Raw genomic sequence first — 23,681 nt, forward strand, 5'->3', positions numbered from 1 at the left:
TATTATATACGATTATTCTATTTTTATATTATTACGAAATAAAAAAAATAAAACACACCAAAAATTGTAATATGAAAAAAAACAGATTCTATCTAGGGGTACCAAAATTCTCCGAAGCGCAGGGATCCTTGCGGGGACTGCCCCAAATGGGGACTCGAAGGTGGAGAATTTTTTCTGTGGAGATGGAGATGGGGACTAAAATCCCTCCGAGACAGGCACGGGGACCCGAGCGGGGATTCCCGCCCCATCCCCGACAATTCTCCGAATTCTTGATGAGTTTATTTAAATACCCTGAAATTATTTTTAAATAGGGACTTTTTAGTAATTTCACCTGTTGAAAATCCTAACCCTACCTTATTGAATGTCTTCCATTCTCTCCTACTACTCCACTTCGTGCCGTTTCGAAGCCCCAACTCTCCAAAAAAGTTCAAAACTCCGAAATCCCAATCCCCCATAGTTGTCTCCACAATTACAGCCATAGCAGCATACCCCTCGCCAGTCGCTACCGGCCACTCTTCCTACTCAGTGCTTACCCCCTTATGGACTATGATTTGTTATTTTGTATTTCTTGACTTATAATCTTGGATAAGATATGTTTGTAATAATGTTTTGTAGTTTTTTTTTTTTAATTTTTCACTATAATTTTCATATAAATGTTCAACATAGGGAGATGGAAAATGGAGCCCCGCAGAAAACACAGAGAACGCGGAGAATGGAGATGGGACGATTATCCCCCTATGGCGGGGATCGGGACGGAGATGGGGAGGTCCCCGCTCCCACTCCCGCCCCGCCCTATTGACGTCCCTAATTCTACCGAACAAAAATATCTGAATGGGATTTATATAATTTGTAAATAAATTTTTTAAAAAAACTAACAATAGCATCCACGACATTATTTTCTATTTTCAATAATTAAATCTATCTTGAGAATAAGATTGGACTAACCTTAAGTCTAGAATATATACAATTCAAAATACCAAAATAAAAAAATAAATTAAGTCAAAATAAAAATAAAATAAATTCGAATAAAAAAAATCACTTTATCTCATTAAAAAATAACTCATTTAATTTTATTTATACATTTTATACTTTGTCACAAATACTACAATAGGTTAATAAGTAGTATTTGTAGATTTCATTTTAGGTCGGAAAAAAAATCTAATCATAAACTCATAATATAAAATCTAATCCTTTAACAAAACTAAAAATATATCAAATTAAATTAAGAGAAAGTCTAGGAGACCAGCTGATTTTATGGTTTTTAGCCATTAATTAGCCATCAATGATATTTTTAATGGTGTGAGATTGCATCTAATGGTGTGGAATCATTCAATTTCATTTTGATGGTTAAGTACTAGCCAGAATTTAACAAAAGTGCTGGTCCCTAGCACTCCTCTTAAATTAAATATCATAACAAGTAAAACCATAAGCTAACCTAAACTAATATTACAACAGGTAAAAATATAAACTGATATGGTCACCATTAATACGAGCTATAACTCGGCCTCATAACCGTTACTGTCCATCACCATAACTCGCCATTTGCCGTTATTGCTCGGCCCTTATGAGCTATAACTCGGTGGCATTAATATTATCATAACCGACGTCCCAAACGGAAAGGTAAAATCGATTACGAAATCAATTTTATCACCTAGAATGTAACGGACGAACATATATCTATAAAAGAAAGGTAAAGTGTATTTTTTAAGAAACAATTCTGAACTGGACATCATAACTGACTTAAGCATTGGAGTGCCTTTGCAGGTACACTCCACCCCCTTTGTATTGCTCGCACTCTCACATCTACAACGAACATAAGGAACTCGGATCCAGAGGAGCGGACGTTTAACCTCATAGCATATAGCTCGGCTGATCTCGAGGAGTTGAAGCCGACCTATTTCCCAGGCAAGATCAATTGGCGCCCACCGTGGGGCCGAGGAAATCATATTTTTTCTTTTGGTCCCATCACTTCCATCCGCATCCATGGCTGATGTACCGCCTCCTTCACTGTCCGAACTCATGCGAATGGTAGCTGAGCTACAACAAGCCAATCAGCGAATGGCTGACGAGAACCAAATAATGGCTGCTCAAATTGCTGAGCTAAATCATGCTCGGATTGAGCACAACGATACTCATCGCCAACAGGCGGAAGACGAGGAACATCAATCCCAACCGACTCATGTTTCAGAAACTGCTCGACACGAAGGGCAGCAGCCCGAAGACGAGAAAGAAGAGTCCGAGGACCCTGTAGGCCCCTTTATAGAAGAAGTAATGAACTTCGAACTACCGAAGAGGTTCACTCTGCCGTTGACTCTCACGCCTTATGATGGACTCGGAGACCCGAGGAAGTTCCTAAAGAAATTCCGATCAATAATGATCGTCAATGGTGCATCAGATACAGTTTTATGTCGTTGTTTTCTGAATTATTTAGACGGTCCTGCACTTGATTGGTTGTGTGCTTTGCCTGCAGGTTCCATTTCGCGCTTTCATCAGTTGGCGAAGTTATTTGAAGAACATTTCGCTGGATCTGCAATATACTTGCACGATTCTGATTACCTGAACACTATCAAGCAAGGACCAAACGAAAGCTTAAAGGAATATATGACTCGCTTTACCAAGGTCGCGATCAGCATACCAGATCTCCACCCCGAGGTCCATCTGCACGCAATTAAAAGCGGCCTCCGACCCGGGAAGTTCCAGGAGACGATCGCGGTAGCAAAACCAAAGATCCTAGCAGAATTTCGAGAGAAAGCAAAAGGACAAATTGACATCGAGGAGCTCAGACAAGCTCGGAAGTCTGACAAGTCACACTTCCGTGAAGAAGATAAGAACTCAATCGTTAAGAAAAGTTTTAAACTAACACCTCGATTTGATTCTTATACGCAGTTTAACACTAAGAGGGAAGACATAATCAAGGAGATCTTGAACTCCAAACTAATTAAGCCTCCAAGAAAGGCCGGCACATACCAGGATGCAAAGAACGTGGACAAGTCAAAGTACTGCGCTTTCCACCAGAAACACGGCCACAATACCGATGATTGTGTGGTCGCCAAAGATCTCTTAGAACGACTAGCAAGACAAGGTCACCTAGACAAATACATCGGTGGTCACATCCAAAAACGCGGCCCCAGTTCCACAACAAACGACCTCTTTGAACAACACCGAGAAAAAGAGAAGGCATCTTCAAGCCAATACGAAAGACCACGAGGTATAATCAATTGTATTTCAGGAGGATATGCAGGTGGGGGATACACAAACTCGGCAAGGAAAAGGTCGTTCAGAGCAATATGCTCGGTAGAAGGACCGAAACAAGATGTAGCAATCACTAACCCACAACCAGAAGTCACTTTCACACAGGCCGACTTTAACTCCAATATACAAAATTTGGACGACCCTGTGGTAATCACCCTTCAGATATGGGATCTATTAGTGAAAAAAGTACTCTTGGATCCCGGGAGCAGTGTCGATGTTCTGTTTTATTCCACATTTCAAAAGATGAAGCTCAGCGACAACGTGCTACAGTCAACAGGAGGAGACTTGGTCGGCTTCTCGGGAGAACGAGTTCCAATACTCGGATCAGTGTGGTTACAAACCACACTGGGTGAGCAACCTCTTTCAAAAACTAATGATATTCAATATTTAGTAGTCGATTGTTTCAACCCATATAACATTATTCTCGGCCGACCTTTTTTAAATAAGTTCGGCGCCATTGTATCTACAGTTCATCTCTGTGTAAAGTTTCCTCTGCAGGAAAACCAGGTTGGAACAATTCATGGCGACCACAAAGAGGCACGACAATGTTACAACATCAGCATGAAATTCCAAAACCGCTCCACGCAACAAGTTAACAACGTCGGCCTGAACCAAAAGGAGCACACACTAGCCGAACTGGACCCAAGAGCTGATTTCCTCGATCGCCCAAAACCCTCTGATGACCTACAAAAAGTGTATTTCAACAATAACCCTAATAAATTCACATATGTAGGTACCTCACTCAATGCATCTGAGTTGCAGGCAATAACAACCTTCCTGCAAGAACATGCCGACCTTTTCGCATGGACACCATCAGACATGCCCGGAATCGATCCACACATTATCAGTCATAAACTGGCAATAAACTCGGCAGTCCGACCAGTACAGCAGAAGAAACGAAAACTCGGCGAGGAAAAGAGGAGAGCATCACTAGAAGAAACACAAAAGCTCATCAACGCCGAATTTATCAAGGAGATCAGATTCACTACATGGCTAGCCAATGTGGTAATGGTAAGAAAACAAAACGGTAAGTGGCGCATGTGCGTCGATTTCACCGATCTAAACAAAGCATGCCCAAAGGATTCTTACCCCCTACCATCCATAGACTCTTTAGTAGACAATGCATCAGGCTATGCTACTTTAAGTTTTATGGATGCGTATTCAGGGTATAATCAAATACTAATGCACCCCTCTGATCAAGATAAAACAGCTTTTATCACTGATTTCGGTAACTATTGTTATAAAGTTATGCCATTTGGATTAAAGAACGCAGGTGCAACTTACCAACGCCTTATGGATAAAGTGTTCGCTAAACAAATCGGCAGGAATATCGAAGTTTATGTCGATGATATGGTCGCCAAAATGAAAACCGGACATAATCACATCAGCGACCTCACAGAAATATTCGGCCAGATCCGCCAGTACAACATGCGCCTCAACCCCGAGAAATGTGCCTTCGCCGTTCAAGGGGGTAAGTTTCTAGGTTTTTTACTAACATGCAGGGGAATAGAGGCAAACCCAGACAAATGCCGAGCAGTGCTGGACATGGCCAGCCCTAAAACAGTAAAAGAAGTTCAGCGTCTCACAGGACGCCTTGCCGCCCTTTCCAGATTTGTTCCCTGTTTAGCTTCAACTTCTATTCCTTTTTTCCAAACAATTAAAAAGAAAAAAAATTTTGAATGGAACGACGATTGTGAGAGAGCCTTTTCCAAATTAAAAACAACTCTCTCACAACCGCCAATTTTACAAAAACCCCTACAAGGGGAAAACTTATTTCTATATCTGTCAGTTACTGATTGGGCGATAAGTTCGGCCCTTGTATCAGAAAGAAACAAAGTCCAGCATCCGATATACTTTGTCATTAAGACTCTCCAACATGCCGAACTCAATTACCCAAGGATTGAGAAGCTCGCACTGGCACTAATATTCTCGGCAAGACGTCTCCGACCTTACTTCCAGAGCCACGTTATCTACGTCAGAACAGATCACCCACTGAGACAAGTGTTACACAAACCAGAAATCGCAGGACGACTCATAAAATGGGCAGATCGAACTGTCTGAATTTGATATCAGATACCAATCCAGGGGACCGATCAAGTCACAATTTCTAGCAGATTTCATCGCCGAGTTTACTACACCATCCGAGGAAGATCATACAAAACAATGGATCTTATATGTAGACGGATCTTCCAATAATGGGGGCTGTGGAGCAGGAATTCGTCTGGAAGCCGAGGACGGATTCATACTTGAACACTCAATACACTTAGCCTTCAAAGCCAGCAATAACCAATCCGAGTATGAAGCACTGCTCGCTGGACTCCGACTCTGTTTAGATCTCCAAATCTCGACGATCAAGGTATATTGTGATTATTTGCTAGTAGTACAGCAGGTAAACGACCTTTTTCAAGTAAAAGATCCTCTACTCTCTAAATACCTGCTATTAGTAAAAAAATTATCAAAAAAATTTGTCAAATTTGAAATAGAACATATACCACGTGAACAAAATCAAAGGGCAGATATCTTATCTAAACTCGGCAGTACACAATCCGAGTTATCCACACTGCAACAGTTCACAATAACATCACCCACTGTTACTCTGACAAATGTGTTAAGTGTTACACAGCTAAAAGATTGGAGGGACAACTTTATACACTATTTACAAATAGGTAATATACCAGAAGGGGTAGAGAACGATAAAAGGTTCCGACGGCAAGCATCTTCCTTCACAATACTCAACGGAACATTGTATCGACGAGGATATACTCGCCCCCTACTCAAATGCCTCAACAAGTCAGAAGCTGACATAGCATTAGCAGAAACACATGAAGGAATCTGTGGCACACATACAGGAGCTCAGAGCCTAGCATCAAAGATCCTCCGAGCTGGATTCTTCTGGCCGACGTTGAAACAGGACAGCCAACAAAAAATCAGGTCATGCCAGAATTGCCAAAGACACGCACCACTGATACACATACCTGCCGAGCAAATGCATCATTCAGAAATCAGCTGGCCATTTAACCAATGGAGTTTGGATATACTCGGGCCGTTCCCTACGGCACCGGGCCAGGTAAAATTTCTTATTGTCGGCATTGATTATTTCTCTAAATGGGTGGAAGCCCAACCTTTAGCAAGAATAACATCTCAACAAATGATTTCCTTCATTTGGAAAAACATTATTTGCCGTTTCGGCATACCTCAACATATCACAACTGACAACGGTCGCCAGTTTGCCGACCAAAAGTTTCAATCTTTCTTGCAGAATCTCAAAATAAACCAACACTTCGCCTCTGTTGAACACCCTCAAACGAACGGACTAGCTGAGGCCGCAAATAAGGTCATCCTGCATGCACTAAAGAAGAAACTAGATGACGCCAAAGGACTCTGGGCCGAACTAATACCTGAAGTCCTTTGGGGATACAACACCACCCCACAAACATCAACAAAAGAAACGCCATTCAGGCTGGTATACGGATCGGAAGCCATGATCCCCCTGGAGATCTCCCAGAACTCAATCCGAACTTGCATCAACAACCAAGACGAAGCTCGGAGATCCGAGCTAGACATCATCGAAGAAATCAGAGACATCGCCGCCTTGAAGCAACGCGCAGCACAGCAAGCAATTGCTCGACAGTACAACAAGTCAGTCAGAAGCAGATCATTCGTCAAAGGAGACTTAGTCCTCCGCAAAACCGAAACTGCTCGGAAACCACCAACACATGGAAAGCTCGTAGCCAATTGGGACGGCCCATACCGAATATCAAAAGTACTCGGTCAAGGAGCATACAAGCTAGAATCACTAGATGGTAAACTCATGCCTAATACATGGAATGTGTCCTCCTTAAAGAAATTTTATAGTTAAAAGACAGGGACAGGCTTGTACTCTTTTTCCTACTACCAAGATTTTATCCCAAAGGGTTTTGCTTGGAGAGGTTTTAACGAGGCTAGCCTACCTGCACCTTTGTATTCAAAAGGTTCATAAAAACTCCGAATATGTAGGAGACAAATATTATCTTCTTTATCAGATAACTATACAACTAATATTGTCAATCAAATATAATTCTATCAATACAGCTCAGACAAAGCCCAATACACGTCTAAGCTACAACCTGCCATTATCAGATAACAACACCAACAAAAATACCAATAAGCTCGGAACACTTTCCGACGAATAACAAACAGCTTTTATAAAAAGCACCACATTCAAAATTCAAACAAGTCAAATTCAACAAAGTTCAAACAAAACAAACCAACTATCACATATGCAAAATAAATTCAAATACGTTTCTAACAAAACACATTAAACATTATCGGCTTCATCTTCTGCATCGCCATCATCTTCGATCAGTTGACCATCTCGAACTATCTTTCCAGGATCCATGCCAGAGAGATCGGCATCTGGAACCAAAAACTTAACCTGCAACCTCACCCTTTCAAAACCTTCAACAAACGAATCTAATATCTCATCCGCCTTTTTCTTCTCCATCTCCTTAAATTGAGCAGTAACCTCAATCAAACGAGTTTGTATGTTCACCAAATCACTTTCCTTTTCTTCAAATCTTCCACATCTCTAGCATAACTTTCTTTAGTCTCCTTCAACAACTTCTCGGTCTCAGTCAAACGGCCTTGAAGCTCAGCAGCAACACTCTTACTCTTCACTAACTCCTCCTTCAAAACAGAAACCTCTCCTTTCTCTGCAACAACCCTCTTATTTTTCAACTCTTGGCTACGCCCAAGACTTGCAAGACGAAGGCCAACAACTTGAAGAAAGAAATAACACCACAATCCATAAGACTCCCAGAGGAAGAGTAAGGAAAAACCATTAAAAGTCATTACCTGCATATACTTCCCAATAGCCATGTCCCCGACTTCCTTTGCAAGAGTAACATCAGCCGACGACTGGCAATACTCGTCCACCACAGCCATATACGGATACTCCTTTCCCCACACCGAAAATGCCTCACTTTGTTCCGAAATTTTATGAAGCCTTTTTTGATTGCCCATAAAGGCCTGTATCTCTTCCAGAGGAACCCCTATTTCCTTATCATCAGAATCATCTGACAAATCAACAAGGTCGGACTTCTTTCTCTTCTTCGCAATCACCTTCCTCCGACCTTGACGAGGCTGAGTAACCTCACCAACACCAGCAACTTTCTCAGCATTAGACGACGATACCTCCTTCTCCAGATTCTTATTCTTGAAGCGCGTCCTCAGAGACGCAACTGAAACACCAGGATATTTACCACCTGCGAAAACAACAAACACATCAGAAATACGACAAGAAGCAATAAACACCTTAGGAAAAACCCTATAACTAACCCAAATAGGCTACTACAGCATCTTTATCCTCTTCCCACTTCAGAAGCTCATACATTGAAATCAGGTCTCCCCGACCGATATTTTCAACAAGAAACTCAATCACACAAACATTCCTCGGGGAGATAACCTCAGGACCGAGGATATTCTGAGGTTCCGAGCACCAATACAACGGGAACCTCTCAGCCAGATTTTCATCCACGAAAAATGGAAAATCTTTTTCCAAAGCCCTAACCTTTAAATACATCTCTTTAAAATCTTTAAAAGAAGATTTGTACAATTTGAAAATGCCAAAACCAGGGGTGCTATTGAAGTTTATCCAACCACCTTTCCACACCCCTTTGGCTTGAAATAAAGAAAAGAAAAGATCAACAGAAGGCACAACTTCCAGAAACTCCATTAAAATTTCAAACGAACGGAGAAACGCCCACCCATTTGGATGAAGCTGCGACGGAGCGCAGTTTAACTGCCTCAAGACCTGACATTCGAAATCAGTGAAAGGTAATCTAACTCTCAACTCCTCAAGAACGCAGCTGTGCATATAGAAAAATTCAAAACCACTGCCCCGGTGATAAACCCTATCATTAACACTACAGGGCAGTAACTCAACCCCAATCCCAGAATCCTGCCTCACCACCCTACTAGCATCCACCTCCTTAACAGCAGCTTCATCACAGAACAATGACACCCGAGACCTCACGTCATCCCCAACCCAGTCATAAGACCAGTCTATTTCACCTTTCTTCTCCTTCTCAAATCCCATCAGAAACAGTAAACAAACATGCAACCAAGAAATACAAAGAAGATGAGAGAAGAAACGAATTAGAAGAACACAAGCGTGACCATACCTCTCTTGCTCATCCTCCAGACAAGAAGCAGAAAATCAAAAACGCCCAAAATTCCAATCAGCAGAAAAAATTAATCGCAACCAAAAACGTTCCAAATATCAAACCTGCCTCAGTCACACCAAACGACGAAAGAGGCATTGGAAACCATCAACACATTAATGAAGCACCCACTCCTTCTCTCTCCTGAATAAAAAGCGCACACAATTTCCCACGTGGCGCAGATGGGAAGTTACTTTAATGAAGTACGTTGAACTGGGGGCTCACTCAGTAACCACTTTACCGAGTTATAACTCATTATAAAAGCTCAACCTGCTTCATTAAAAAACTTTCTTCAGGCTAAGCTTGGGGGCTGTGATATGGTCACCATTAATACGAGCTATAACTCGGCCTCATAACTATTACTGTCCATCACCATAACTCGCCATTTGCCGTTATTGCTCGGCCCTTATGAGCTATAACTCGGTGGCATTAATATTATCATAACCGACGTCCCAAACGGAAAGGTAAAATCGGTTACGAAATCAATTTTATCACCTAGAATGTAACGGACGAACATATATCTATAAAAGAAAGGTAAAGTGTATTTTTTAAGAAACAATTCTGAACTGGACATCATAACTGACTTAAGCATTGGAGTGCCTTTGCAGGTACACTCCACCCCCTTTGTATTGCTCGCACTCTCACATCTACAACGAACATAAGGAACTCGGACCCAGAGGAGCAGACGTTTAACCTCATAGCATATAGCTCGGCTGATCTCGAGGAGTTGAAGCCGACCTATTTCCCAGGCAAGATCAGGAAGTCTAACAAAGATGTCAGTAATTATATCGACCGGAAGACGGGCAAAACAAGACCTTCGTATTTGGGATTTCCTGACAATTAAATATAAAATAATTTAGAGGGAGAGAAACGAAAAATTTTTGGTGTTGTTTTGTGTTACTCCATAGAGAAACAAAATATAGCTTACCTCACTCGTCGTGCAAAGAAGCATTGGAAGAGAAATTTGATTATTTTTTCCATCACTCTCACGTGACAATGATTGTTGGGAGAAGGCAGGCACCTGATGATTGAAGCAAGTAAAGTTGATGCTTTCAAGAGGAGTTTATTGATTTTATAACAATCACATTAGTTGAATGTGAAAATCAGTTACGAATTTACGTATATAATTTGTAAAGAATCTTTTAAATAATTTTTTAAAAAAATTACAAACAATAACATCGGCCACATTATTTTCTGTTTTCATTAATCAAATAAGAATAAGATCGGACTAATCTTAGATCAAGGATATATACAAATGCCAAATATTAAAATAAAAACAATGAAGTAAATCAAAATAAAAAAAAAATTGGATAGAAAGAAATCACTTTACCTCAAATGGTATAATATTTTCATACTCACCTAGAAGTCGCGACTTCGAATTTAATTCTTAACTTAAAAAAAATGTATTCGAGAGAAAATCTAATCGTAAACCTATAAATATAAAATTTAAAAAAATATGTTAAATAGGGTTGTTACTTGTTAGGCTGTTTCTGTTTAGGAAGTAATTCAAACTTCAAATCAAATTACTTGAATTTGATTTTATTTTTAAATTTAATTATTATATAAACTTTTTAAATTTTAAATTTTTTCTTTTAAAAAAAAAATTAACATGAGTTAATACAAGACTAAATAAAAATAAACAAAAATCAAGTTTACTCCTTTTATGTTCATATATATAATGCATGAAATAAATGAAACAACTTAATGAGAATAACTTAAATCTACTATAATAGGTACAAGGTACTGTATGCAATAATAATAAAAAAAAAAGGTTAAGAGTGATATGGTTGTTACAAAGTAGTTATGCATTTAGGGGTAGTTTCCTTGCACTCCATCTCGACATATATATATCAAGTCTAATATAAAATCCAATCCTTTAATTAAATTAAAAATATATTAAATTAAATATCATAACAAGTAAAAAATATAAACTAACCTAAACTAAAATTAAATACTATAACAAGTACAAAATATATATATATATATATAAACTAATCCGAGGTTCACCAAAATACATGTTAAATAGGGTTGTTATGCTTGCTTCGATTTTCAAGGAAGTACCAGTTGTGCCAAGAAGTGGTGCAATGGGTAGCAATTTGGATAAATGAATATGCGCCAACAAAGAAAATTGAGGGCGGGTTACTGAAGCTATAGAATAGGGAATATGCGTGTAGGTGGGTGTAAAATAATAGGAAAAGTTGTTGAAGAATGTGTATGGATTTGTTGCAATTGGTTTTTGTTTATGGATAAATTATTATCTTTGTTTACAAATATTCAAAATTAGTAAAGATACTCATAATAAAAATGAAAGAGTAAACTACCATTTGTACCCACGAAAGTTGAAAACGCTGACATATCTACCCATAGAAAAAGGAAATTACCATTTGTATCTATGAAAAATGATTTTTACAAGCAAAATTATCCAAACCCTAAAAAATTATCTAAAAACCCCAAAATACCCTTATCATTACCACTGCTACCATCATCCCCATCTCTCTCTTCGCATCACATGAACACTCTCCGATCTAACCTCCATTTCTCTGCCACAAACCACCTCTGCCACAAACCACCTCATTGTCACTCCTTCATCACCATAATCTTCACCTTTGGAGGAATCAAAATCACCCCAGAGAGAAATTTGAAATGGATGACGATGGGTGAGAGTCAAAATTGGATCTTGGTTTCAGCTGAATCTGAAGCTGTTTGAGGGAACAAAACATTGAAAAGGGTGTCATGGAGAAAGTTAATAGAAATAAGGCGAAAAAAAATACAGATCCAAGGTGAGAAGAGAGTGAGGAGAGAGGATCAAATCCGAACAATCAAACACAGAAGTCTCATGTATTTGGATTCACTTTTTATGGAAGAAAAGAAAAATGGTGAAAGAGAAAAAAAGAGAGAGAGAGAGAGCTCACCGCGAATTTGGTTTGCAAAGGGGACCGCGGTGGTGGTGGCTGGCGCGGTGGCCCGTCAGGGGCACTGGTTCGGTGATGAGGAGAAGGTAGCCCCGGTAGGTGAGGGTGGTCGGCGGTGAAAAGAGGAGAAGGGGCATTGCGACTCTAGGGTTGCTAGCGGCGGCAAAGCAGGGGCGGGGTGGGTGCGAAGGTCCTCTGTTTGGCAAGAGCGAGACAGGGAAGGAGAGAAAGAGGGGTGGTCACTGACACTGACACTGGAGGTTGCAAGAACAGAAACAGAGGCAATTTGGGGTTAGTGGTGGTGGTGGTGGTGGTGGTAAGGTGATGAGTAGATGAGGATGATGGAGTGGTTAGTGGGGAGTGTACCAATGCTTGTGGGTTGGGAAGATGGAGGACTTGACTTCATGGTGTACTTGCACCATGAAGGTGCTTTTCTTCTCCGAGGAAGCGGCAGCAAGTGTTGCTGTGACTGTGAGGATGAAAGAGAGGAGGGTGTGGCAAGGAGCCATTGGAGCAGCGGTGGAGATTGAGTGGAAAGTAATGATGAGAGTGTGTTAGAAAGAAAAAGAGGGGTGGTGGCTGGGTGAAGAGGGTTAGGGTTAGAAAGGGGTTTGGGTGAAGGAGGTGGTGTGGTGGTGAAGATAAGGGTATTTTGGGGTTTTTAGATAATTTTTTAGGGTTTGAAAAATTTTGCTTGTAAAAATCATTTTTCATGGGTACAAATGGTAATTTCTTTTTTCTATGGGTAGATATGTCAGCGTTTTCAACTTTCGTGGGTACAAATGGTAGTTTACTCAAAATGAAATTTATCTTATACCATTATATATACCCATGAAAAATAAGATTATTTTGATAAAATTATGTATAGTCTAGAAAAATATTAAAAATTTTTAAAGGATTCAAATCCTAAAAGAGCCTAATAAAATAAATTTTGATTAATTTTTTTTATTTGCCCAGGCAATTATAATGTTGGTGAGAATATGAAGATTTTTTTTCTATTTGATGCAATGTTGAGAAATAATAATGAAAAAAAATATATTGGTAAATATATATAATATGAGATCATACAAAAAATTTATTTAATTCAATTTACTTTTATTATAAAAAATATGTTGAATACTGTAAGATTGTTCAATTTGAGTAAACAACTCAATTAAGTTCTTTTTGATAAAATATCTTAAACAATAAATGACTATATTAAAAGTATAAATAAGCTATTTTGTGTTTAGATTTTTAGTTCTAAAAGTGTTTATTTTATAAAAATGTAGTAAAAACTAAAAAGTAGTAGTATTATGAGAGAAGTCATTTTTTTTAAACTTCTCTATAAGCTTTTAAATAGCTTCTTAGAAAGCCGCAATTTGGTTTTGAAATTTGCACCAAACATTAATACTACTACTTTTCATAAATCAAAAGCTAAAAAAAAAATACTTTTGAAGCTTTCCAAACGGGTTTAGTGTTGCCCATTAACGCCGGCTTTTAAGGGTGAAGTCTACATAACAACCATAATAGGATTGCTAGCTTAATGTGAAAATTAGTTATGAATATAATTTGTAAATAAATTTTTAAATAAACTTTATAAAAAACCACAACCAATAGCATCGACCACATTATTTTCTATTTTTAATAAGGAAAATGCTACTTATATAATAAATTTTTTATCTGTTTTATACTGCTAACTTTCAGTTATTTAAAATTTAAATTTTGAATTCAAAATTAAAATTGAAAAGAAGATATTCATTTTAACCTCTTATAAAATTATGAAAGATGAATTTTTTTTTCTCTTTTGTTTTTTCAATTCTTCTCCTCACTCTTGCTCTTTCCCAATTCCCATTTTTTCATTTTCCATTTCATCCCTTTCCATTTCATAAGTTTCTTTTTCCTTTTGATTTCGCACAAAAATACAGAACCAAACCTTGAGTTTCAGTTCTGCAGAAGGCTCAACCACGGAAGAAACAAATTGGTACATATATACTAACTCCTTTTCTTTAGATCTCTCTTTTAAGTTGGTGATAGTTAATGGAGTATGTTTTGAGCTTTATTTATTATTTTTATTTTTTTGTTCGAATTAGTTTTGAGACAGATTCCTATACCAGATAGTTTTGATTCCCTCACATGTCTCTTTGAAATTTTCACACCCAGAAGGTTTATGTATAACAGGTGGATTTGGTTCAGTATAATTCGGTCTTAAAATTCTCGAACAACGATTCTCTATTTTTCTGCTTCCTTTGCTTATACAACTTTTTGATCGACTCATTCCTTGGTTCCGTTCTCTGATTTCTGCTCTTCTCAAATAATGTTTAAGTTGTGTTCTTTCACGTGATTATTGTTAAAACAAGAAGAGATTTCATTTGGATTTTGTTTAGGATAATCAAGAATGGAGGGTCGAAGGACTAGAACACGATACAGATATTCTTTGTTCTGAATTCTTGATGCACTCATTAAATCCAATGATATATATATAAAATCAAGCTCTTCCTATTTTTTATACCATGTAATCAAGCTCTTCGGATTAAATTTGTTTGTTCTCTATTTATTTTTGTTATCGTTTTTCTTCTTAGCTTATGTTTCTTTGAAATCTGATTAGGTTGGAAAAGCTGGTGGTGCTAGGTGGAAGTCCATGTTCTTTGCTGTGAGCAAAGCAAACATGTTCTCTGATTCTCTTTTATTATTCTTCTTTCTTCGGATAACAATTATTTCGAATTTTTGTTGTTGTTGTTTTACGATTTACTCTCTAATTCATTATATTATCATCTTTCAGGAAAAAAACTTCATATCAAGCAAATGCTAGAGAACAAACTAGCATCTGAGGAGGATATAAGGGCCTACAATAAAGGATTGATAATTGCTTTAACTCAATATTTTGATTCTCTCTTGTGATTCATACTAATCTTATGGTTGAGCTCTTAATGTTTTAGAATGAGAGTGGAGATTCTAATAAGTCAAAATCTGTGGTAAATGACGATTATGATGATAAAGAGGTGATGGAGCTTTGTAATTTATTTGAAATAGATTCTGACAGTAGTTGTTATTGTTTGTTAATGAGTTTGAAATGTTCTTATTTTTTATAGAGAATGAGGGAAGTAGCAGCTATGGTGAAGGAAGAGGCCTTGGAGTGGGAGGAAATAATTTCATTCATCATCAATCTTCATATAGTTTTGAGAGTTGATTGACAATATAGTTTGATCATCTTAATTTTCTGCTTACTTTTATGTGTGAAGATCATAAAATTTGAAGTTTAGTAGGGTTCCGTAATTACCATTTATGTTTGAACAAATTCTTTAGTAATTTTTTCATTCAAAAATTTAGAATCCTCAACTCTATTACTTTTTATTTCTCCGCAACTTTATTTATTTTTAACTTTGAAAGAGATTTAATTTATAACTTTGTCAAACAATATTTATAATTCTTATGGATAACTGGATAAGGTTTAATTGTTATACTTAGGAGTACTAAATCTTCTTAGGATACTATTGAAAGAAATGTTTGGCAATCTAAGTTTACTAACTAATTCTTTTTTATTTAGTCCTCTTCTTGATAGAATTTTTCACTTATATGTTTATTCTGTTTTTAAATTTGAAGAATCAAAGAAAGAATTTGTACCATTGCCTCGCGATTATTTTATTTTTGGGATATGTGATTTACTGTCAAAACTTATATTTCATTGTTAAAATGAAAAGAATAAGTTGATTGGTATTGGAGATTAAGAGAAACGAATTTTAAAATTTAAAAGAATAATTTTAGAATTGATGTAAAAGAGGAAAAAAAATATTTTAGTTGTTTCTCAAACATAAAAAAGGTATAGTCATAATGTTAATAATAAATGTGATGAAATTGTGTATATGTAATTGATAATTTTTAACTCTTTATCCAGAGAATCAAATAAATTATTATAATAGAATAATAAACATTTGATGAGATGAATTATTTATTGGCTAATTATATAGTACATATTTATGTATACAGATGCAAAAATTTGTTGACAAGTGTGCAATATATTAGAGGCAGGAAAAGTTTGGCAAGAGCTCTAAAACCTTGTCTGCCTTAGTAGTTGAAGAAATGTTACAGATCCTCAACTAGATTTAGAGAGGTGGGTTGGGACTTTGTTTTAGTTTTATATTTTTGGTCATCAGTGGTGGACTTGTTTAATATAATTGGACTTATACATCTTGTAAGCTTCTTCCTATGGATGTTATCTTCTTCGTTTTTCTAGGTCCACATCATAGCAAACAAAAAGAAGAAGATCAAGAAGAAAACAACAACAACATCCAATTGCTATTGAAAAACGAAGAGATCTACATCCAACAGCACCGCCACCAACCGAGGGTTCGAGATATGGCCTGATCATCATCAACCAAGCTACTACTCCTTCGGTTTGGGTCCATCTAGTGAGAGAAACACCACCACAAACCCAAGCGACGACGTTTCGGTGTCTTTCTCTGATGAGTCGAATCGGATCGGGTTCACCGTGATCTGGTCTTCTTCGTCTGGATCGAGTCTAGGAAGCGGCACAAATTGCAGAGACTGCGTTAACCAAGCCAAGAAAGACTGCCTCCACCTTCGCTGCCGAACCTGCTGCCGAAGCCGAGGGTTTCAATGTTCTACTCCAATTCAACACAATCAGAAGTAGAATCGTCGACCACCATGGTTTTTGCTCTATTGAGTTTTATGCGTGTATAATTTCATTCACTAATGAGTAATGATTATGTTTGTTGTTGTTGTTACTATGCAGAATGCGATTAGTTTCTTTTCCTTAGATTTATCATTAATTAAATAATTGAAAAAAGATTTTAATAACTTTATTTCTTTGATTAAATAGAATTTATTTATTGTAAAATTTTATATTATTCTTAAAAAGTTAACACAATAAATTTACTACCTATACTTTGAAATGAGTTTATAATCCATAAAATTCAAATATAAGTAATATTACACTTTACACCTGCATATATTTTATTATTATTATTATAGTGGTGTTCATTTGAGAAATTAAATTTAGTTTATAATGGGGCCTTATAGTGTACGGATGTGGGTGTACAAATTTTTGTCTTTTTGTGGCTGAAAAGCGTGTCACTAAAAGTGTTGTTTAAAGAAAAAGTGTTACCCTTAATCGTTAACTTGGCTCTGATACCAATTTTTACTCTTCATATTTTACTTCGAATAAGTTTATAATTTGTATAGAATTGAAAATGTTACTTTTACTAGCATTTATAATTCTGATTTTTATAGTTTTTCAATCTTGTTTTAGTTTATAATAGTCTTTTTTGCATGGATTATTGTTTATAAAATTTTTTATCTGTTTGTCTTTTTCTTGAATATATTTTCTCAAATCTTCAACAACTTCTTTTAGTTCTACACTTTCTGTTGTTTCTAAATATCTTTTTAATTTTTCAGCCTCATTCTCCATTTTTTCTTTCAACAGCTTTAATTCTTTTAAGTCATAATATGATTTTCCAGGCATTTATAAATTTTTTAAGTTTAACTCCAACTTGTTTATATTTATTCTTATTTCTATCCTTTTTATTATAAGGTCATCAATTTCGATTTGAAGATTATTTAATTCCCTTTTATACTCCTTCTTTTTAAATTTTTCGCTCTTTTTCTTTTTATTTTATTTTCTGGTCTTTCAATCTTTGCATGCTTCATTATTTATTTTAGAATTTCTGCAAATTCTATCATCGCTTCATCACTATTTTCTAGAGATTCTATTAATTTTTCTAACTCTTCAACTTCTCTTTTTAACTTCTCATAAATTGTTTTTAGAGCTTCAAATGCGCTTTGATTTATTTCAGAAAATTGCAAATAATTCAAACGATTTTTTCTTTCAAAGAGCTCTTGTTTCTTATCTTGATAAGTTACATATATTTCTTCTTTATTTATTGTCATAATTTAGTATTTAGGGTTTCATTTAATTTTTCGACCTTTTTTGTTAATTCTTTTATTTCAGAATTTTCTTCTTTAATCTTTAACTTAGATAAACTTAAAGGGCTATTAATTTTAGATTCTCTTATTTGAAAATTTGATGAAACCAATTTTTCTGATGGTTCTTTTAATAATAGAACTGAGTTTTCAATAGCTTTATATTTTGGTATTTCTGTTTTTACAATTTTCTAAAATAATTCATCGACATAAATTCTTTCTCTGTTTTTAAATATTATACTATGATGGCTATTTGTTAAAGCATAATTTACTGCATATGTAATTGAAAATGGTTCATCATCTTGTTCCATTAGATTCTTTCTATGAAATTTATAAGCCAAACTTATAGATCTCCCAAGATTTTCAGTTGATAAAGGTATAGCATATCCAAGATGGGCATTAAATTTAACATTTACGTTTGCCAAATTTCCATGAACAATTCCGATTATTTGATCTATTGGGTCATCAGTAATTCTTTTGTCACAGATTGCTAAACTTATTGGTGAATTAATTCCTTTCATATATGTAGATTTGATTAAGACTTGTATAGTACTAATATGAATCCATCCAATTTTAGATCTTTTTTGTTGATCCTTAATTTTCTCAATCTGTTTACTCAATTCTTCATTATTTATAAAAGCTATTTCAAGTTCTCCATTGGCAGATTTTATTTTTATAGGGGCTTCAAGTTGAATTTTTCCATAGTATATTATATTTTTTCTATTAAAAACTTCTTTTAAAAGATTTTGTTTATTGAAATTTTCATTTGATTTGAGGTTTAATTCTGTTTTTAGAACAGCCTGCTTTTCATTATCTAATAAAGCAGTTAATCTATAATAATCAGATTCTTCTGTTAATTCTAAACTTTCTAAATAATTCATAATTGAAAGACTAGAATGAAGATGTACCTTTCTGGAGAAAAACTTCCTTTATTTAGTATATTTTACATAAGGGGTTTTTATCTCCAGAGGGGAGATTGTAGATACTAACTCCAGAGGGGAGTTTAGAACTATTTTTCCCTAAGGGAATTCTTCTTCAGACTATAGAATCGCCTCGGCTGCTTCCTCCTTGCTCTCCTAGCATATGAGTACTCTTAGCCTCCTGCTTTCTATTTTCTGATGCCTTCTACAATTGCCTAAGCAACCTATTTATAATGGTTGGGTCTGATGGACAATTCCCATCCTTACCCTTCTTATGACGTCATTGCTTACGTCATTGTTTATTATCTTGCACCAGCTACATTGTTGGTGTCTATGACCTAAGCGCTTACGTCATTATGCAATAATGTTGAGAGATGCTTCAGATGTGTTGTCTTCCTCTTTCATTATGTGACCTTCAGATGCGTTGTCTTCTTCCTTTATCATGTGGGTTGATTCCGTTTTATTATTGCTTTCTTCAGATAACTCTGAGACGCATAGCTGGCACTTGTGGTCTTCTCTGTCTTTTATCAAATAGCAGAGATTCCTCTTTATCCCTTCAGGGAGCTTTTCTAAGAGTCCAGATAAGTTGTAGAATGCTGATTCAAACTCCACTAAGAGTCTCATCTCTCTTTCTTCAATTTCATTCCTTTTACTAGACACAAGCAAAGTATTTCTGCTTTTATAATTAATTCTTGTGTGAGATTCCCTTGTTATCTTTTGAGTTCTTTCGAAGACCCTTGCTAGTGTGCTGGCTAGCCTTCCTTCATGACCGTAGATTGTTAAATCTTGAACTTGATCAATTGGTTGAAAATTTCCTGGGAAGACGAACATGAATATTACTTGGTGTGCTGGAACCAAGCATTCTTCTTCTTCATTAAAAATAGGTTGACTGTTCGTAAATTTTAGGGATATATCCCTTGGATTTACGTTGTCAATCATATTTTTAAATCTCTTCACTGCATCAACGAATCCTGCAGGAAACTCACTAATAATCTTTAGATCATTAAAAATTAAAATTGTATCAATTAATCCATACTGGAAAAACTGATAGGTGTCCGATGGGGATGCATCTGGAAATATAACCAGCTTTGTTAGCTGTTCTTTGGCAATAGGATAATATCCCAAAATTGCTCTTTTTTCTTCAGTCCAGTTCAGGACTATATTAAGGGTTTCTCTGAGATTTGATCTACAGACCCTTTTCTTTTCTTTGATTTCAGCCCTTGTAGGAATGTTTCTTATTATCCCTGTTCTCTGGGTTTGAATTGGAGCTTTATCTACTCTTTTTAGGGTTTGCTCTGGATGAAGAGCTTCATATTCCCTGAAAGATTCCTTTGCTTCTTCCAGTGTTAAAAACCCTCCTTTATGAATTATCCTTGATTGATGTGTAAATGGTGCTGCTTTTTCCCAGGCATCATATACTCCTTTCATGGGGCCATTATAAATTACATAATATTTTTTATCTTGGGTGATTTTTTTGATAATTTCAGCAATTGTTTTATTTTCTGGAATTTTTTCTTCACCTGATTTGTCCACCACGCTTAGCTGGCTGAGCTCTGATGGTTTTGGTTGTTGTGTTGATTTCATTGCTTCGATGGCCTTCTTGAGGGATTGGATCTGTGTCCTTATTTGCTGACAATGCTTGCATTTTTCGAGTTCTTGTTCGTATTTCTGAATTTCTTGATCTAATGCGTTGTAGACGAACTCCATTCTCTTGTTAATGTATCTGCAATAATATTTTTGTCACCCTTAATATATTCAATTTTTATTGGATATTGTAACAAAAATAATTGCCATCTTACCAGTCGTCCATGATTATAATCAACTTTTAAATTATATCGTATGAAACCTGTTAGGTAGCTTGAATCTGTCCTTAATGTAAATTCTCTGGGTAGTAAATCAATTTTCCATTTCTTAAGAGATTTAATTGCTGCTAGAGTTTCCTTTTCATGAGTGGTATATCTCTGTTCTGTTGGAGTAAAAGTCCCTGAAATATACCTGCAAAGTAATTCCTTTGGGGAATTTTTAGAATCTAGTGATTCTTTTCCTTGCTCCAAACTTTTTATAGCTTTCTTAGCTTTTAGACATCCTGACCAGGTTATGTCTGAAGCATCTGTTTCTACTATTAAGTAGTCATTTTCTTCTGGAATATAAAGTTCTGGAAGTTTTTCACATAATTCTTTAATCTTTTGAATTTGCATACTATCTTTTTCATCCCATTTCCATTCTTTTTTAGTACTTATTTTTGGAAATAAGCTTTTAGTGTATTCTGTTATATTCTTTAAGAATCCTTGATCAGAAATATAATTTATACACCCTAAAAATCTTTGTAATTGTTTTCTATCTTCTATTTTATTAGGAAATAAATTTACCTTTTCTAGGACATTTGGCTGAAGTTTTAGCTTTCCTTGAGTGGATAGAATTAATCCAAGAAACTCTATTTCTTGTTTTGCTAAGAACTAATCCTTTTTCTTTACATCTTTCTAAAACTATTAATAATTTTTGAAGATGATCTTCTCTATCCTGTTTTGTAAAAATTAGTATATCATCAATGTACACTAAAACAAATTCATTTAACTCTTTTAGATTTTCTTCCATAAATCTTTGATAAATACCTGGGGCTTGTTTTAATCCGAATGGCAATACATTCCATTCATAGAGCAACACACTTGTTGATTCTTTTGTTGGACAAGTAAAAGCAGTTAATTTCTTTGTTTCTTCGTCTAAACGAAGTTGCCAATATCCTGATTTTGCATCAAGAGATGAAAACCAAGTTGCTCCTTTGATTTTTTCTAAAATAGAATCTTTTCTTGGAAGTTTATGAGCATCACCAATAGTTGCTTCATTCATCTTCTTATAGTTAATAACCATTCTTCGTTTTCCCCTTTTAATTTCATTATTGTTTTCGACATAAAAAGCTGGAGCCGCATGAGGACTTTTACTTAATCTTATAATTCCTTTTTCCAAAAGATCTCTACATTCTAATGAAAACTCTTCTCTATCTCTTGCGGAATAAGAGATTTTATTTGGAACATTTATCTCTTTTGTCAGATCTTTTAATTTAATGCTTACTAATTCGTTATTTGTATTTTTAATATCTAAAGGATTTTCAGCACAAATTTCATCCAAAAGTTCTTCTATCTTTATTTCAAGATTATTTTTTGGGATATTTATTTGAAAGTATAAATTTAAATAACATGTCTCTAATATAGAAAATATTTTAAATTTTAAGATCTTATCTATAGTAGTAGTTGGTATTTTTATACGTTTTGATTTTTGATTTATTGAAGAATCGTGTGGAGCTTTTAAAACTATATATGTTAGTTCTTGAATGAATGGATGATATAGCTTTAAAAAGTTATTTCCTATGATAAAATCCATTCCAGAATCTAACATGTATATAGATGGAACAATGAACCTATAATTTTGAATAAAGATTTCAACCATCTCTGCTTTTTGGTCAATTTTATGTATTGATTTGTCAGCTATTCTAACTCTTAATGGTTTCTTTAATTTTTTCCAATCAAGTTTTATATTTGAACTAGCAAAGCATTGTGTTGCTCCAGAATCTATGAAAGCATTTATAAATTTTTCTGTTATTTTTATAGTAATAAATGTAGCATTATTACTCAGTCTCTGAGTCTGTTTCCGAGACATATTCAAAAATATAGTCTAAGTTATCATCAGATTCTTCTAAAGGTTCCATGAAACAAGACTTAGCAATTTCTATTTGTTTAGTAAGATCCTTTTTATCCTTCTTTTTCGGACATTCATTTGCATAGTGTCCTTCTTCTTGGCAATACCAACACTTACAATTTTCTTTTTTATTTGGGCAATAATCACTTTTTTGTCTCTTATTTTTATTGTTATTTCTTTTTCTAAAATACCTCTTTTTTCTCCAATTTGGATAGTATTTTCTTTTTCTAAATTGATATTTTCTTTTTCTTTGAAAATTTTTATTAAGACCATATTTTTGAGGTATCTCTTCATTATCCTGACAGCAAATTCTAATTATATTTGCAAATCTTTTTTGAGTTGCTTCTTGCATACAACGTTCTTTTATTTCCTCTCTTATTGCAGAGGTTGCTCCACCAAAATTATTTTCAATTGTTCCTCTATTTATTTCTCTTATAAATCTTCCCATAATAAATTCGTTAGCAGGATATGGAAGTTTTGTTATATACATACTAAGATAATGATTTTTATCTTCTTCTTTTAATTTGTAATAATGTATTCTATATTCACATATATAAGACTCCACATTACATAGATCATATATGTGAATGTTAGCTAAATAGTTTTTTGCTTCTTGATATTCTTTATTATAGACTTCTTGTTTATGATCTATAATATTTTTTTCCAAAAATTTTTTTATATAGAATCATCATTATATATAATATCTTATCATAAGCTGTTGTTTTTGTTGCTAATTCTTCTATTATTTGGTTTTCTATTGATGTCATATAATCTCTTATAGCTCCTTT

General features: G+C 35.3%; 1 protein-coding gene and 1 long non-coding RNA gene across 2 annotated transcripts; both read left to right on the plus strand.

Annotated features, from left to right (window-relative positions):
* Positions 1-1,983: 1,983 nt before the first annotated feature.
* LOC140179971 (uncharacterized) lies at positions 1,984-7,111 on the plus strand. The gene is made up of 5 exons (XM_072220341.1): positions 1,984-2,386; positions 2,471-4,257; positions 4,519-4,866; positions 5,300-5,641; positions 5,876-7,111. Exons 1-5 carry the CDS (start codon positions 1,984-1,986, stop codon positions 7,109-7,111), a joined length of 4,116 nt encoding a protein of 1,371 aa, XP_072076442.1.
* A 7,022-nt stretch (positions 7,112-14,133) lies between these two features.
* LOC112758487 (uncharacterized) lies at positions 14,134-17,117 on the plus strand. The gene is made up of 5 exons (XR_011873780.1): positions 14,134-14,324; positions 14,949-14,993; positions 15,123-15,342; positions 15,433-16,451; positions 16,575-17,117. It is a non-coding gene; the product is annotated as an uncharacterized lncRNA (long non-coding RNA).
* Positions 17,118-23,681: the final 6,564 nt, after the last annotated feature.

Source organism: Arachis hypogaea, chromosome 16, assembly GCF_003086295.3.
Source record: "Arachis hypogaea cultivar Tifrunner chromosome 16, arahy.Tifrunner.gnm2.J5K5, whole genome shotgun sequence".
Taxonomy (NCBI): Eukaryota; Viridiplantae; Streptophyta; class Magnoliopsida; order Fabales; family Fabaceae; genus Arachis; species Arachis hypogaea.

Excerpts from the sequence above, each read along its gene's own strand:
- LOC140179971 (XM_072220341.1), top strand. The coding sequence starts at position 1,984 with ATGGCTGATGTACCGCCTCCTTCACTGTCCGAACTCATGCGAATGGTA. Across the intron at positions 4,867-5,299 it reads TTGCCGCCCTTTCCAGATTT|ATCGAACTGTCTGAATTTGA; the intron begins GTTCCCTGTTTA and ends TAAAATGGGCAG. Across the intron at positions 5,642-5,875 it reads ATTTGCTAGTAGTACAGCAG|CTAAAAGATTGGAGGGACAA; the intron begins GTAAACGACCTT and ends AGTGTTACACAG.